The 18,603-nt window shown below is 43.6% G+C and overlaps 1 protein-coding gene across 7 annotated transcripts in view; it reads right to left on the bottom strand.

The window, feature by feature from the left end:
* Nucleotides 1-18,603, bottom strand: part of PARD3 (par-3 family cell polarity regulator) — a 1,362,300-nt gene that overhangs the window by 728,565 nt on the left and 615,132 nt on the right. For all 7 annotated transcript variants that reach the window (XM_078663327.1, XM_078663329.1, XM_078663332.1 and 4 more), the window contains exons 9-10: nucleotides 15,972-16,360; nucleotides 3,602-3,741 (exon numbers count right to left, since the gene is read on the bottom strand). In XM_078663327.1, the coding sequence (XP_078519453.1) occupies nucleotides 3,602-3,741; nucleotides 15,972-16,360 (529 nt within the window). The remainder of the gene's footprint in view (nucleotides 1-3,601; nucleotides 3,742-15,971; nucleotides 16,361-18,603) is intronic.

Below are 18,603 nucleotides of genomic sequence, written 5' to 3'. Positions count from 1 at the left end.
GCTTTGTTCGCCCTAAGTGTGGCAGGGTATGCTCAGACGTGAGTCCCTTGCTCACTTGGCCACTGGATTCAAGATAGCCTGCCTGATGAGGATTATGAATCCGAAACCGGTCCCAGGATGCTTGTTTCCGGTCCAGGGAAGACATGGCTTGGCAGTTCGGGCTGGACTGTTCCCATGAGGCACAGGGTCAGACGGATTTGCATACGGCCATGTCTGAACTGGGGTGGCTGAGTGGGCTAAAGAATGGTGATGGATTAAACCCAGATCAGTTGACTGGGGGTGAGTGTTTGATTTGCTCAAACGCTCCGTCCATCATCCCCTTTTGTATCACTTCTGTAGGGGAGCATGACAACACGTTTGACCATAACTATACATAAAGAGGGTTTTCCAGCGTTGGTTTGGAGATTAGCCTCCTTGCATGAACAAGAAAAATCACAACAAACTACCCTTTTGCATCTACTAGCACAGATTACGGGAAAGCATCCTCTCATACATCTAATTTGACGGTCTGCAAAAATTCGAAGAATCTATTCAAGGAGCATCTAACCAACTAATGATGGGCCGCACATTACACTCGTACCCTGTATGACTGAGGACTCTTGAGGGCCACTCATCCCTGCAGAACCTAGAAGACTCTTGAACATTTTCCACTAAATTGCTCACGGCTAGGATGGCAGTGTAAAACTACCTCAAAAGTTAGTAATTGGAGACTGACAGAACCGAGGTCATAATGTACAGCATCGTTGATGCCTCCTTTGATTATGAGGAATTCAGAATTAGTCTCTGAGGTTGCAGAGCAGGCGATAAAGGGATTCCATTTTGGGTTGACAAAGAACATGTGGGAGATTGCTCTAATTAATGGATTTTCACAAGTGAAAGTTTACATTATTAAACTCTTTATGTTTAATGCTCCCTGCTTTATGGTACTAATTTGTTTTACATTTCCGTTTGTATTTATCCATATTTATTTTTGGGCCTTTTTATTGGTATTTATCCATATTTATTTTCTGTTTTGAGAATAAATGGAGTCATAAAATGGTATATTTCCACATTTATTTAACTGATACACATGCACACAAACTGTGATGCCTGTTGCGTTTTAGCAAATGAAGCAGCTAAATATAACAAAACACTGAACCGGGAATTTAATATTAGCATTCTATAAAAATATATGCTAACATATGCCCGTATATAAGGGAATCTCATCCAGTTTTTAAATCTCCATGGTGTCCATCTGCCTAGCAGTTAGTCAGGAATTCATGAGGATAACAAAGAGAGTCACTTACAAGAAGCACAATTTTCTGTATTTTTCCACTTTTAAAAATAAATAGACAGGAAATGGATTGTTTTCTGTCTGTATTTATCTGTAAAAATCAGCAAAAACGGAAAACTGGAAGCCTTAGTGATATTTCAGTTTAGTCAAAGACACTGCAGAAATATGTTTCACTTAAGTCAAAGACACCTGCTGCAGAGGCTGTGAAACTATTTCATCTAGCATATGAAGAAAACAATTCGCTCTTGTTCAACTGCAAATCTGCCGGAAAAAGGTTTCAAATGCAGCCACAAAATAGAAGCCCCTGAATCCAAGAGACTGGATGGTGAGCTATGAGGAAGAAAAGGGAGAATAAAAGATATTAGCCTGCGAAAGAGTCACGTACGAGAATGAATATTCGAGGTATGATTAATCATCATTATCGACTATAAATATGGAATGTACAATTCCATTGGCATGTTTCCATAAAAAAGCCATCTCTATCTGTGGATAATGTATGTGAACTACTTAAATGGGTGATCATAGAGAATTTACAGTCTGCCATTAATAACTTGCATGACGCCTAAAAGGCTTTTGCTTTTCCTGCACACTCTTGCGATGCGGGGAGAGAGTTATAGCCTGGACATTGATGTTCCAAGGAGAGCGAGCGAAGGACCATAGATCTCACGCCGCGTAAGAGCGATGGGCATTAGAGGCTGCACTATGACATAAGAAGATTGCAAGCGAGCAAACTGTTCCAAAACACAAAGGAAATTGTGACACAAGTGAAGATGTGAAAGAAACACTGCCCGAGATTTGAAAGTAGTTCCAGAAAACCAGAGGTCAGTCAAGAAAATATAAAGGCGCCTGTGCTTGGAGGCGGTTAATCAAAATGTCCCATTTTCTTTGGAAAAGCACAGACCTCAGGGTGACCTAATAAAACATTAGTACAATCAGGATAATGCTAATTTAATTCACTTGACGTAGGAAAAAGGGGTCACACATCAGGTGACGCAATTGAAATAAAAGAAAATTTACTATAGTAAACAAGAAATGTTCAAGTCCCTGTAATGTGCTTTACTTCACACTAAGGCTATGTGTATGGGTGGTCTGAGTGAGCAGAACAGGTGGACGAGGGTGGAACTGGATGTACAGAACAATAAATAGAGCGCTTGGGAACGATTATGGAGAAAACTAAATTTCTGTGTCGCTCTCTTCCCTTCTAATGAGAATGTCGCATGACAATCATCTTCTGTCAGGAACAAGATCTGCAAACTGGGCTATACACAAAAATCTCAACTGCATGAACTTATCCCACTAGGCTATCACCCCAGTAGCTCCCTTTACACTATAAATAAATGTAGAGGATTTAAGATAATTTATTAGGAAGTCTTACCTAGAGTGACAGTTTTTTGATTTTTTTTATATCGCACAAATGCAACATGACCCAACACAAAGAAATTAGATCACATATTTTAAACAGATGGGGTTAATAGGGTCCTACGGGAGAGGCATATGGTCCTATTGGGGAGGCACTGTAACAGTTATGATTGTGAAGCAGTTCAATACTATCATTATGTATATCTTGAATAAGCCTCCCTGTTTTCCGTTTTTACAGATTTTTACAGATAAATACAGATAGAAAAGCATTTATTTTCCTGTCTGTAAATGTGGATAAAAACGGAAATTGGGTTGTTTTTGAGTGACTCGGAATACTGTCAATCATGACTGCCAGGCCAATAGCTGTGTAGATTGACAGGCAAGGGGATTAAAAAAAATACGGATTTTAGTAAAGAGCCTTAACAGCAGTAGATTTGCATCACCTTGATACTAAAATGTACATATTTCTTACAAGTGCATATTCTATCATCAGAGTGTGTATATATCATTGAAACCTGTCAGGCGTTCAGGCACGAGTGCACATGAACTGGTTAAATAAATGCAGAAATATACACATTTCAGCTTCATTTTTTCACAAAATCTAAAATAGATATGGATAAATACAGGTAAAATTAGCAAACAATTAATATGGATAAATACAGACGGAAATGACAAATATATAAATACCATAAATCTAGGAGCCCTAATCTTGAATGATGGGCAATACAATAAACAACCAACTAATTGCCGCGCAAATACGCTTCAGTGAATTTCATAGCTATTTATCCTACAATGGTTCAGTTGATGAGCAAATAGATACGAATCAATTCATCTAAACAATTCTGAAATGTATCTAGCTTTTAGATTTCCACTCTATTATAACTGAATTGACAATACTTTATTTAATAAGTATGTACGACAGGGTGACTGTAAAAATAAAAATGACAAGTTTGCAACACATTTATTTACCTCAAGCAGTCTGTCTCCCGCCTTAAGTCGGCCATCTTGAATAGCAGCCCCTCTCGGTAGGATATTTTTCACATAAATTGGAGCTGAGCCACCAACCGGCACATCTCGTGAAGTGATGCTAAATCCCAGGCCTTCTGTGCCTGCATGAAGAATCGAAACAACATGCTTTTACAAATGCACACAAGTGAAATCACCATTTTTAACTAAAGAACATTGGAACCACAAATAGCAAGTCTTCATAGGAAGCGAGCATTGTAAAAGTGAAATACATATATATATTGTGTTCTACAAGTTTATTACATATATCAAAGCTATCCATGACTTAGAATAAAAAATATGGTTGCAACAGGTTTACAAAAAAAACCAGGTTTGTTTTTATCTTGTATATCATGTATAGATTATTTAATGGCTTGTAGTGGAAGGAAATTCCTTTTTGTTGATTTCATAAGCAAATAGCATATTTTCACCTGATATAAAACTGTTGGCAACAGTATTGCAACTACTAAGATATGTTCTAAAGACTTTTTGCAATGACTAGTTAAAGACTGTTTAGAATACAAAAATCAATTTACTATTCAGAAGTACAAATCCCCTTATTTTTAGGCACCACATTATTTTCTGCCATTTCAAGAGGGACCAGCAAACAAGAATGAAGACATTTCATCAGCATCAACGGTGCACTTGCAGTACAATACATAGCTAATGCATCTGTAAGGATTTTAAGCTTTGAACTAGAGACATTAAAGGCAGTGATGCCTAACTCATAAATCTAAATGCAGGAAGAGTATGGAAATGCAAATATACAAATGGCAGCGAGTCCTGCAGTTAAAAGTAGCAATGGGTCAAGAAAAAATTAATGCTGAACAATAGTTCAATAACAGAAATGGAAAACAAAGTCATATCGATAAGGACATTCTAACAAAAGATGTTGCAACAAGTCTCAAAACTTAGCCACACATCAAGGACAATTCTGAAATCCATATTGTGGATTTGTGTTAGTGGTATACATCTGTGTATTCTTAACAGGTTTTTTATTTATTTCGCTAGGTGACCCCTTAGATATGCATATGGAGAGTTAGAATAATATGTGCATTGTAAGGTCTTTATTTTGTAACTCCAGTCTCAAAACTGAACATTAGTACATCACCTCTAGCACAGTGTATTCATACAGTTCTATATGGGTCCAATAGCCACCCTGTACCATGAGCAGAATTCTCAAAATCAAGCTATCTGCTCAACTGCATCTTAGCAGCAAGAAACAAAGTTTGTTTTTCCTTTTGGGACATAACGCTCAATCTTGACCCTGCCTTGTGCATTTCATATTTATTTCGTTGTTTAAAATACAGCAGTTGGAAAAGCCTGTTCAAAATACTGGATGGTTTTGGAACCCATCTTTAACATGAAATAGGATATGCATACCTGTGAATAATGGGGATGTTTTTCACCTTGGGGTTCTGAGTGATATCATAAATAACTTTAGTGTCTCCCTCGTCTGGGTTTTCTCCGTATATTCTTGTTCCTGCATAGAGTCATAAAACATATGACTACCCAAGACTCTACAACTAAATCATTGGATCTGGTGCATATTGCTTATCTGTATTCTTCTTGTGCTCTCTACAGGCAGGACAAGATGTATTTTTAAGTATTTTATCCCAGGGAACAGTGGGCCGAGGTGGAGCATGTCATGGTTCTTCATAGGAGTTGTGCTTTGGGGGGTGGGTGGTCGTTCCAGTTTTCCTTACCATTTGTGGACATAAGCTGACCATGCACATTTATAGGACTCTTGTGGAGAGACTGGGGATGCAAATGTCTGGTGGTACCATGAAAAGAAACACTTTCAGGAAGTACTGAGCAGGAGCCAGACCGAAGTCTTTTTGGCTTGCCTGTTGCTCCACGAACTAAGTACATAAGTATCCATGTTTTCCTTTTAATACTGGATCCCCTCTCCTTCATATCAAAGATCTTGGAAGATGGCCTAGATGGATTCATCACCCCAATGGAAAATCGGCTTGAGATACTTCACGTGTCAGCTATCCCTTCCCAAATACAAGCCTTTGCTGACCAAGGTATCAGTGCCAGTGGCAAATACCTCAAAGAAACGGTGGGTCTCCAGCGATTCAAAATTCAATCCCAAGGGCTCCCTGCAAAGGTGAAAAATACTAATGGAGTTCTTTCCAGAGGAAGAGAGTGGATGCTTGAAAAAGTATCTGGAAGTAGCTCCCTGCACACCAACACCACAGGTAGCAGACATGGCTTTGTGCTAGTCAACAGCTGAGAGCGGACACCACAAATTGCAGTCTGTACACATTCGAACATTCCAAATCTAAGACATTTTGCAAAAAGTGGGAAAAGAAGATGAGAAAAAAAGACAGTGCATTGAAAATTACAACTAATGGGTCTGTCCATTAATGCAGTCAAGGAGGAGAGATTGTCAAATCCTCTATCCATTTGCTTGAAGGAAAAAAAGGGGAACTAAATCAGTGGATATAAAGCGGACAGGTGGTTGAAAAAGGGACATAAATCATATCCTGGTTCAATACGCCTTTAAACTCTGAATGTACTATTCCAGCCCTACCACAAGGTGGAATAAAGATCCCACAGGCTGGATATGTAAGGAAACTGAACCTAAGAGTAATGGGCAACATGGAGTGAACTCTTCAGATGTTTTTGTTCAAGGCTTAGTTCTTCAAGTAAATCTTGATCAATAGGTTAAAAAATGTTATATAGAATTGCAGTGATTCAATTCAGTATAACTAGTCATTTTAAAAACGAGCTTTACTTTCGAAAACTTGAGTCAGAGAAAGGAAAAGAAGTAAAAACACTTGTGTCATTTAATTCGATATAATCAGCATGGAAACCCTAGGGTAATTAAAAAAGCCAATTTTCAATTTGTAGGCCTGGCATTAGCGAAGACTTTATCGTAGTAAGATTACAAATATATAACATATTTACTTTGAAGGGCTTTCAACTAGCCCTCTTCATCCACTGGTCTGTTGTGTTGTTCACATATTTCTCCTACCCACTCCAGCATATAGCAGGGTCAATCGCTTCAGTGACTGGATACATTTACTGCGAATGAGGGCATTTTGCTCTAGCACAATGTCCACTTATTTAGAAAAAGTAGTCCCTTTCGGCACCAGAGACTACTGGTCCTATGTGTGCTTTTTGATGAAACAAAAATGGACAAGAATGCTTGATGAAACAAAAAAGTTTTATTGTAATAAAGTTTTGAGAAAAACATTAAACAAAAAAAGCATCATCGAAGCTGAAAGGTTGTCAGCCAACGCAAGAACTATTGGCTTTGACAAAGGTTGTTAATAAATATGCCAAAAGACATTCTGAGGAAAACTATTTAGTTGCAAGAGGGCCAGCCTTTCTCCATGTCATATTTTTTAATTCCCATCGACTAGAATTGAGGGGCTATCTGTCTTGACAGACAATACTTAGGTTTTGTAAATAAAAGATAAGATAATTTTACTTCCAATCTCTGGATGTGAGCATGAGAAACTTAAGTTTGAACTTCATTTTTACCGCGTGGCTTGCATATACCAGAGAGCCAATCAATTTCTGCACCATGGCATACAAAGGAATGAAGACAAACATCTCATTCTATTAGTGAACCAGGACCAGTGAGCCATCTTTATGTGGAAGGATAACTGCATCGTGCATGATTATAGGGCTTAATTTGTATACAAAGTGGAGGCTCTCAAAGCTTTTCTTAGCCGCCCGTCACCAGTGCTACTAGTCTTGAATCCTCTATCTTTTACCACCCCATACGTTTTCTCTCATCTCACTCCCGTGGGTTCTTTTTAGGTCTCGACTAGCTATCGCGTAAGCAATGCTATGTGAGATATTTAGTAAGGGACTTCTGAAAGTGCTCCCAAAGGCTGCAGGCGGAACGGGTACAGTGCATGTGCGCCGGGCGCGCGCACCATTTGTCAGCCTGCATGATCACTTTTGCGGTCGCTTTGATGTTCTCAGTGAGCCGCGCAGCCACTGAGAACATCAAAGCGGCCGCGAAAGTAATCACAAACAAAAAAAAAACATCCAAGTTGCTCTCTTCGAACTGTGTTGAACATATCTCAATCTTTTCCTACCACATATTTTTTAACTGAAACTGGTAAGTGTTTTGTACCAGGCAAAAGAATTTAAACTAAATCCAGGCCTCAATGTCTGCCTCTGACTAAACATTCCTTCTTCCAGGAAACATACCTTTTCCACAAACTCAGTCTCCATCCCTCATTGTTGTCCTCTTGTTCACTCATCTGCAGCCCCTTCCCAGCCCATTGCTCGCTCTTATCTGTACCCACTCTTCATACAAGCCTCTCTTGCTCACCCATCAGTACCCTGTTTTCATACACCTACCTTGCTTATCTGTACCCTTTCAATATAAATCCCTCCTAGCTATGTTAACTGTGTTCACCTCCATTTCTTACACACCTTTCTGTCACGTACACGTAGAGGTGCCTAGTCTAATCATGTGACCGTTAATTCTTGCTCACATGCGTTATTTCTTTCCATACTCATCATCTGTAACCATAGTATGGATCCACCGGCTCATGTCCAACTGATTTATTGCTCCACCCCACGCACATCTCTTATCACCCCAGACCTCCCTCTTCCCTAGATACGTCATCTGTGCCCTGCCGGGCAACTTCCTTGCTCTCTCTAACGTGCTGTTGTGCAGCCTGGTAGTCGAATGGGACCTTCTTTCCAAATGTTCCCTTTTTAAAAATAAATAAATCGAGGCAGCAGACTTCTCGCTCACCCCTCCCCTAACAATCCCTTCACACCCCCGACTGACTGTAGCAGGATCGAGTTCAGAGGTCCCTGCGGGCCACCGTCCTCTTCACACGAAGTACATTATGGCGTGTAAGTGGCATTTTGTCACAAGGGCCAGAGCCCTCTACTCCCAACAACCCCCCGCCCCTCACACGGCTCTCAAGTACCATCTGCTTAATCATTCAGTGAAGTAGGCCGTAGACAGGGCCCCCTCGAGGGGCTTCCCGGCCCCCCTGAACAAGGACCAAGTGTCCGCTTTCTCACTTTATCCGTGCACCAGGCAGATGTCAGAAATGAGACACTTCGAGGCCTGCCCCTGGAAGAGGAGCCCGGTCCAGGAGGGATCTCTGAGCTTCTGGGGCAGATTCGGGACCCTTTCAAGCGGGAGCCATATATTTATTCATTCATGCATTTATGTGCTCTAGCGCCGCATGCATCTTGAAGCTGCTCCAGAGCGTGTGCACGGATAGCATGACGTGGCAGGAAACACCTCATGAACTTCTCCTAATGACCCCACGCGGAAATCTCAGCCTCGGTGTTAAGTTGCGTTATGTTATCTAAGCATTTGTATAGTGCTCAACTGCCACTGGTGTGGCTTCGTAGCACTAGAAATGTCCGGAGCGATTACAGGCGAACGTGTATGTTTGCTTGTGAGAGTGTGCTGTTATATTCTGTGAGGGAGCCTCTGTGCGCTTGAATTGAAATGTGTGTCATTATTCGGCACGTTCCACTCACATCAGACGTGTATGCTGACGTGAAGCTGATGTAATTGAAACAAACTTGTTATGATGTGTTAAATTGAGTTCTCCTGGCTTAGACGTAACTAGGCCTCAAAGTAATTTTGTTCAAAATGGATGCCGAGGGGAGGAGCCAAGCTCGCGTCCGAGATGGCCGCGCTTTAGCTCGGCTCCGTCTACTATCCTGTTCGAAACATAAATCCTGCTTTTATCCTGCCCCGGGAAGACGATTACTGCTCCGCTGTGGATATACGGCGCTTTATAGACACTTACCGTCTGTTCCGGTTGTCTCTGGGTGCCGTGGTTCCGGAACTGTGCCTTCGCTCGCTTCGGGGCCTCCGAGGCGGACTGGTCTGAGTCTCCTCGGCGGCGCCCGGACGGGGCGCTACGCTATGGCCGGCCCTTGATGGCGCAGTGAGCTCGGCCGACGAGGCGGTTGTGCAGAGAGGCCGGTTGCGGCTTTCTGGCCTGATCAGGCGGTCCCGCGGCCTGGGGTGGAGGCGCTGCCTTCTGTTGACGGGGCCGACCGTAAATGTGGCTTGTCCCCCCCTTTGTTCTCCGGTCCGGCCATTTTGAGTACCTCCGCCCGGACGCGGAGAACGGGGCCGGTGGCATTGGGGGGCCGGCGATCCTCCTTCTTCTGGTGGCCCCCCTTCCTGCTCTGGACGTGCCTCTGCTGGTGGTTACCTGAATTCCGCTGGCCCTGCTGCGGCCCGGTCGGGAGTCGAGGATCGCTGCGACCCCGCCGGGCTTCCAAGATGGCGGCCGACATTGTATATCTCAGCCGGGTCGAGATGGGCGGCAGCGGTCCACGACGTGGCACAGAAGCCGGATACTGTAAAGGTGTTCCTACACTTGCCGACATCCTGGCCGCCCTGCGCTCCTGGGGTGCTCCTGGGGCCGCACCCGTTGTTCACCTGGAGGAGGCTCGTTTCGCTGGGCCGTTTGAGCCCCCCCCGGCGTGTGCGGCTACGTCGCTGCTGGGTGCGGCTGGACCTATCCTGAAACTCATGGACCCGGTGGCTGCCGTTTCGGCGGATATGCGGAGTTCCGCTGCCCTCCATCGTGATGTGTCCTCTCCTGTGCTGTGGGTCGGCGGGCCGGGTCCTGGCCGGGTCCTGTCCGGGCCGGTCTTGGTGGTTCTTCCTGTTCTTCATCTTCGCGAATGGCCGAACGTAGATCCTGTGCTGACTCCGCTGGGTCGGCTTTCCTCAGAACATCTTCGGAACTGTGCCTGCATTGTATACAATCGATTCTGACTGTTCCGGATCATCCGAGTTGTACACGGAACATCTTCTGCGGATTGAAGTTTGACCTCCCTGTTCTCTGCCTTCTGTTCCTCGTGGTCTGGTTCTTCGTGAGGCGGACTGCTACAGATTTGGAAAAACAAGGACAGGGATGAGACGATCTTGCCTTTGTGGACTGTTGTCTTGTAATGGTTGGATGATCGGTTGGTACGGTATGACCATGTCGGCTTTTTGTCGTATTCCTGGACTGTATCCTTAGAATTTTTTGTCTTCCCGTGGACATTGCTGTTTCGGACGGGAGGGTGGGAGCCTATGATTCTGTTTTATGGCCCTCTCCCGTGTTCTTTCCTCCCTTCTCCTTCTTTTCCCCCCTTTTTTGTCTTTATGGTTCTATCTTGCTTTCTCTCTTCTATATTTCGGGTTCTGATTAGGGCGACAGGCACGCTGCTGGGGGGTAGGCCATAGCCTTCTGCAGGGGTGCAGGGTGGGCTTGCGGGGTGGGGGGGGGGTGTCTGTCATTTCTTGGGGGGTTTTTTCTCCCCTCATTTCTCTTACTTTTTTGGTTCTATGGCTCTTGTGTGTCCTCTTTTTCGGGACGCGATCTCAGCATGTGTCCCCCTGGGTGGGTTACTTTTGATGCACTAGCCGTTTGGTCTTACTGTGACTTTGGCTCACTGCGTAATTTTGCTCTGGTTACTACTGGTTCAGTATACCGATTTTGGAGGCCCGCCTTGTTTGCCATGGGGCGCATGCTTGAGGTGACGTTCTTCCTTTCACCTTTTATCCCCTTCTCCCTCTTTTTCCTCCCTTCCTCCTCCCTTTCGTGGGGGGGTTTTTCCTTATTCCCTGGGTTGTGTGACGGAGGGCTTTATTTGATAAGCCTTTTTCGAATCGGTTTGCTATGATACGTTCTTGTTGTGGTGGGTGGGCGCTGAACGGCGGTTGTCGCTGGTTTTCTGGCGAGACTCCTATTCTGCTTATATTGATATGTGTCTGTCATTATTGAGCTATCCTGCATTTTCCACCACGGCTTGTTCGCGGCCCACCACGGCCCTCCGAGACTTTCTACCTGTTATTATCCTGTCATACCCATTTCTATATTAGAAAAATCAACCTTCTTGTATCCTGCCCCTGCTGGTTGCTGTATGGCTTTTAGCCCTTATTTCCTGTATGATTTGTTGTGATATTCTGTAGGCGTTTCTGTACTGTTGACTATGTTCCCTACTTGTGGTGGCCGGCCCGTTGGGTTGTTGGCCCGTATTTGTGAGCCTTCTCTGTACAATAAAGGTTTTTAAAAAAAAAAAGAAAAAAAAAAAATGGATGCCGAATCATGACACTCATTCTGTGTTTATATTGGATGTATGCCAGCACCACGCATTCCGTTGTAATGCATGCTAAAACAACACAGCCTGTGCAACGCGAATGCCATTACCACACACAACCACACACACACACAACCACACACACACACACACACACACACACACAACCACACTGTCAGTGCACACTTTCAACAGACACCATCAGTCGTCAGTGCACACTTTCACTGGGCACAAACACCACCAGCCGTCAGTGCACGCTTCCACCTTGCTCACACCACCAGACGTCAGTGCACGCTTCCACCAGGCACACACCACCAGATGTCAGTGCACGATTTCACCAGGCACACACACACCACCAGACGTCAGGGCACGCTTTCACCAGGCAAACACACACCACCAGCCGTCAGTGCACACTTTCACCAGGCAAACACCACCGGCCGTCAGTGCACACTTCCACCAGGCACACACACCACCAGCCGGCAGTGCACACTTCCACCAGGCAAACACACCACCAGCCATCAGTGCACGCTTTCACCAGGCACACACACACACACACACCACCAACCGTGAGAGCACACTTTCACCAGGGAAACACACACCACCAGCCATCAGTGCACGCTTTCACCAGGCACACACCACCAGCCATCAGTGCACGCTTCCACCAGGCACACACACCACCAGCCGGCAGTGCACACTTCCACCAGGCACACACACCACCAGCCATCAGTGCACACATCAATTGTTAACGCACCCACAATTAACTATTGTAGCAATCACAGTATGGCACACTTTACTTTTACAAAACAACAATGGGAGAGGTAGGGAGAGTCAAGGAGGCTTCTCTCAGTCCCCGGTTCAATGTATATAAACAAAAAGAGAGAGGCCAAATCAGTCTCAGAATTGCCACTTAATTGGAGCGAGATAGATAAGGATCACACACTCACTTTGGGTGAATAGGAAAGCCCTCACACACCGACCTGGTCAAATTAAAAGTGTCACTCACCCTCACAACACGCCCTTCTTCACACAACCAGCTCCGCAGTCTTTCTGGCGTTGTAGCACACCAAAGAGGCACTCGGCCTCTTTGGTGGGGCCCGATGATGAAGCATGACACTGACCAGGTCGGTGTGTGAGGGCTTTCCTATTCACCCAAAGTGAGTGTGTGATCCTTATCTATCTCGCTCCAATTAAGTGGCAATTCTGAGACTGATTTGGCCTCTCTCTTTTTGTTTATATACACTTTACTTTTAAACATATTCATCTAAAGCGCAGCATGCCACCATTGCTACAAAAATAAATACACATTTTTTGGCCTACAATTTATAGACTTTTGTTGCAATTGGTGTTGCAATATTTAGCAATGCCAATAGCTCAAACTTCGTTTCTTTCCGTTTTTATTTTCCTACGTTTCTCTTCCTTCTGCTTTCTCCTTTGTCCACTACTCTCTCTCTCTTACTCTAGGTAAACGTCTGATGAAGACAAAATAAGTCCTGATTCTGAAAAATGACCGCTGCCGAACATCTCCTCACTTTATTACTTTGTCCTAAATGTAGTCTATTCCTGCATAAGCCATGTTCATATGGTCTCACTCCCTCTCATAACCCCTCCAGTTGGGAAGAATAGTCCACAGCGGCAGCTGTGTATCACGTTTCCTGATAACGATTCCCCGCCAGCAGTGCTTCAGAAATTGTGATCGTCGCTTCTATTATCTTAATTTTCGTGAAGGGCGCAGACGGCTGTGGTGCGCATCATAGCCCGATTAGCATATCAGCCCTAACCCTCGGAATGCGCGCGCTAAAGATCAGCCAGTGACCTTTCAGCAAAGATAAATAGATATCAATTTTCATTTAGAAAAGGCAACAAACAGTTGGCACTGACCGAAACGTACTACTGACCTTATCTTCTGGCTTTATTAAACAGCTAATTCCCATGAAAGATCAGGCTATTAGAAAAATGCCAAAAACGGCAATAAAACATAATGAAAAATTCATAATTACGGAACAAAACAGGATGAGTCAATTCTGTCATTTTTTCCAGGCGAAAAGGAACGCGTCAAATAACAGACGTGATGCGAGATAAGGGCAGTCTCTTCACAGGGCGGCCATTTTGAATCCTGCATCATTATTATGCAGAACGTGCCACGCAGGCTGCATCTGAACTTAATTTGAAGTGTAAATCTTCTATGCTTTAATGCACCCCCATAAGGAGTTCTTAATCTAATGACGGTAATTGGCAAAATTACTGCTTTCCGTTGGCTGCAATGAAAGCTTATTTGTTGGGTTTCCATAAAGAGACAATTATTAGAGCATCCTTCATTAGGAACGACCAAAGACAATCAAAGTCGCTATCCCGCTCACATTAGTGCTTGAAGTAATAGTAAAGTGGGTCGCTCTATTTATTGTTCCTCAGGCAGGTTCTTCGAAATAAAAAAAGTTAAAAACTCAAGCTGAGGAAGTACTTTAGAAAGCGTGTGACACACAAAACTTGGGTGGAAAACAACTGCAAAAATTAAACATTTTGGAAAGAGGATCTCTTTCTCCAAAGTAGCAATTGTTTTAGTTAAAGAGAATCACAAAGAAAGGGGATGCTTGATCGTGTAGTAAAGGTGATGAAAGCACACAACAAGAGGTAGAAGATTTACCCACTGTGGAAGTCTTACAGGAAATAGTAAAGGGAGAGGTGCTAACTTCACTTTAAAAATATCGAAACAAGAAAAAATATAAATGTAGTTTTGAAGCAAGAAAATTATTCCAGGTGTCGAAGTAGTTCCATCAGAATAATAAATATTCATACTTTTATTTCCCAGAAAAACAAAGCTGAGTAAAGAATCTGGCATAGTTTTTGATCAACCAATAGTGGTGGTTTAGCTCAGCCACATCCAGTAATAATTTACTGGGTCAGTAATGACAGAATTAATTAATTCATGTATTTTTTGTCAGCCTTCAAGGACTGAACTGCTTCAGGACTCCCATCACATTAGACCCCAATGAAATGTCTGAAGGATGTTCCTTAAAGAAAGTGGGACTTGACCTTCAAAGCAGAAATGGAGTGAACAATGAGCTCTGCAGATCAACTCTTCATTCAGGGGGAGGAAGACCGTATTAATGGAATATATTGATTCATGGTCCAGGCACCAAAATTTGAAAAAAATAGTTATTGAACTTCTAGTGTGCAGCTCTTCAAAAAGATGATGTGTATTCACCCCCTGCCCCCCCCCCCCTATGAGTACCTAAGTTCACACTTCAAGACACTGGAGGCATTCTGTAACAGATGAGGTCAATAGGTAATCCTTAAGTAGCATGACCCCATCAATAAACAGATGAAGGAGGCATTTCTTCCACCAGGGCAAGAAGCCTTACAGAGGCATTGCTGAACAGCTAGACATCTCAAACAAGGGATGACAGGTGTCAGAAAATCAACACATATCGAATCAATTCAGAACTTAACCAGTAAGTATGGAACTCCTTTGTCAGCAATACCATTAGTGGCAACCATTTCTGCTGTATTTCAAAGGTGGCAGGAACATTTTTGAAAACCACTGGTAACAAACATAGTTAGCTCCATTTACTCCTACATTTGTCATTTGGATGGTAAAGGTTTCGAGACAATTTTCTACTTCGCAACATTACTAACATATTCCAAATGCGGGGCTAAATCAGCAGCAATAAAATAATTAACGTGTTTCACTGGTTGGCTTACGTTGACCATTTCAAAACTGTTATCATTGATACCAACCTCAAATCTCCCAAACTGTTCAAAGCAATAAAGTTGCAGGCTAAGAATAGTAGCTAGTCAAATTGGCACCAGCCATGAACCAAAAAGAACTGCATGCCAAGCGTTTTTTAACAGTTTTCACATCATAGAACATGCCTGTCTATAGCAGGCATTTTCACTGATCCCAATACCTTCACGATTCATGGATGGTTTGTTGAGAAACATCACAGAAATAATACAACAAAGAAAAGGAGAATATGACAAACAATGTCCAGTTTGGGGGCATTTCAATTGAATAGGACAATTTTCCTTTGGGTTGTTTCCAGGGGCGTAACAAAGGTACCCACAATGCAGGGCGAGACTTCCAGGCGGCCCCCTCAGCACTGTACCCGGGCCTGAGAGGTCCTGAGTTAGTCCAGAGGGGGCCACTCCAGGTAGTTTGCGGGGGGCCCTCAATTTTGGTTACATTGGTTGTTTAATTCAACACTCTTGTGTCATTCATTGGTAATGCATGTCCACAGACTTTAACACCAGGTCAAAGTTATGGTTTGTTGAAGAAATCACTTACCTTTCTTCAGTTGAATGTTGAGCTTCTTCCCTATCTTTTTGGTGTTAAAACCACTGTTTGGGGAGGGACTAAGGCCTTTTTGTGGGGATGCAGAGATACCGGATGGTGGTTTCCCAGCGGAGTTAACACTGTGAGGTAGTTGGGAGAAAGAGTCTATTTGCTCTGCGTGGTTAGTCGGTGGTCTGGATGTCAGCTGTGATGTGTGATCCGGTCCCGCATTGTTCATGCTCTTGCTATCCATGTAGTGCGTGTCCGGGCTGAAGCGGCTGGAGTGGTAATTGCTTTTCTCACTTTGGGAGATTTGTTCGTAAGGCTCCTTGTTTGCTGCAGGGACCACATGAAACCACATGATTGGTGCACGCATGGCTTGGCGGAACATATGTTGGGCTCTGCATTAATGAACGAAAAGAAAATGAGCAAATTAACAGTGGCGCTGCTAGAAGACATTATGAACATAATTACTGTGACTAATAAGACAACAAAGGCAGACTTAAAAAAACTGCTTTAATTGAAATTGGGAAAACATACTAATAAGCTCTTTGATCATCAACCATGCATTTTTCTCACATCAGCTAGAAACCGAGAGATGCACAACATAGAGGTAAAATACTAGGTAAACCCCATTTGTCCATTCCATGATCACTTAAGACGCCTTTTGTGAGTATGGCAATCACACTTGCATGACAATTGGATTTGGAGTGCCTGTTTTGTAACAAAAAACAAAACCTATGTACAATATTCATCGACAATGACTGTCCTTGATGAAACAGCTCCTTGATTTCTTGCAGCCACAGAAATCCACAAGACTGCTCGCTGTAAATGGCATGCTGAAGAGAGGAGACAGTAGTAACCAGTAACATCACACTAAAATGATCGCTGTGGCGGGCGTCCGGTTTTCCTATCAGCAGGACATGCACACACTCTAACTAAAGATCGGTGTGGGATCATGCAAAGACAGAAATGTTTGAACAACGTAAGAACAAATAAAACTGAGTTACTTCTAGAAAGCCTAGGCTACGGTAAGAACATTCTGCACAAGGTAGTCAGTGGCCTAGAAGCTGAGACAAAGTGATCTAAAGTCCACTGATACCAGAGTAGATTCAGTTGTCAAAGCTCCCAATGGACAACCGGAAATTATTCAACTTGGTTGTCATCATGTGTTTCAGAGGGATTCCTGTTAAAAGCACTGTAACCTTTAAAAGCCTTTAAAATGTATTTCATTGGGGTAGTAAATCAGTCTCTTCCAACTGCAACAGGTGCGACTTGTGCCCCAATCTATATTTAAATTATAAGATTCCAGAGAGGTGCTTTTTGTAAGGCGCTCCTGTGCTCCTGAAGTCAACAGACCTCAGCGAGCGAGGGCAGCTCTATGTAAGATACCGATATGGGTGAAATGCTTTATACAGATCTGAATGAGATCTTACATTGCATTGCTGTCGAATGTAAAAACACCACTGGAATAATCTTCTTAAAATGCCTCCCTTTTGAGAACTTTGCTTTCATGTGACCGACAGCAGGAAAAACTAATCTTGGACTACAATGGGGACTCACAATTTTGAAAATAAGGTATTATTTGAGGATAGCATTGGGGGGGGGGGGGGAAAGAAGAAGAAAAAAGGTCCCATCTTGCAAAAGTTCAGCTCGCTGTAGATGGCACGAATCTGTGATAAGACATTTTTCTACAGAAATGTACGACTGCCATTTTCAGCTGGTATGTTCAAAATAGGGGTTTAAGAGAAAGCAGCTCCAAGCCAGTCTCAACAACATGCAGTTGTTAGGTGGTGGAATTTCAATATAATTTCAAAGATACATGCTTCACGACCACTTAGTAGCAAGAGAAAACAACAAAGACAAGGAGGTGAACTTCGTGAACCTTACTTCCTTTCCAGAACGACAAACAACCAAGTGGGATTGGGGTGCCTGTCTTGGTACTTTTTACATTGAAATATCCTGCTACCGTATAGTTTTGAAAATGTCCTCGATATAGAACCAACCTTGGCAAGTGTGGAAGTGTGAGTAAATGAAACCCTTCCCCTTGAGAAACAAAAAAAAAAGTAACTACCAGTAATGGCATAACGTAAAATTATGCCCTCCCCCCCCTTATGTACCGAAGACTGCTCCCCTTCCACACTGCAGGGTGGTCCGTTATGCCCTTGATTACCAATCAGTGGCTAGTATCATCCTATTCCAATAGTAGATGTCACTTGCAGTCTATTATTGAGTCAACACTGGCAAATCACTTCACACTCCTGCTCAATGGGAGGACCAGCAGGAAGGACCCAATGAGTTAAATGCTCGCCACAGAGAAATGCTCTGATATGCAAGTCACAGAGGTCATATCCCGACATGGCCGACCCAGTTCAGTAAATTGTGTGCCAGACTAGCCTACCTGAACAGCAAACTCAGCTTCTACACCCCCACCCGCCAGCTCTGCTCCGCCAGCCTCGCCCTCGCCGCTGTCCCCCGCATCCAACGAACGACCTCCGGCGGCAGATCCTTCTCCTACCTCGCCGCCAAGACCTGGAACAACCCGCCCTACCCACATAAGGCAGACCCAAGACCTACTCGCCTTCAGAAGACTCCTCAAGACCTGGCTCTTCGAGCAGTAGCAGCCCCCCCCCCCTCCCCATAG

Source organism: Lissotriton helveticus, chromosome 10, assembly GCF_964261635.1.
Source record: "Lissotriton helveticus chromosome 10, aLisHel1.1, whole genome shotgun sequence".
Taxonomy (NCBI): Eukaryota; Metazoa; Chordata; class Amphibia; order Caudata; family Salamandridae; genus Lissotriton; species Lissotriton helveticus.
This window is presented reverse-complemented; position numbering and strand designations above follow the sequence as displayed.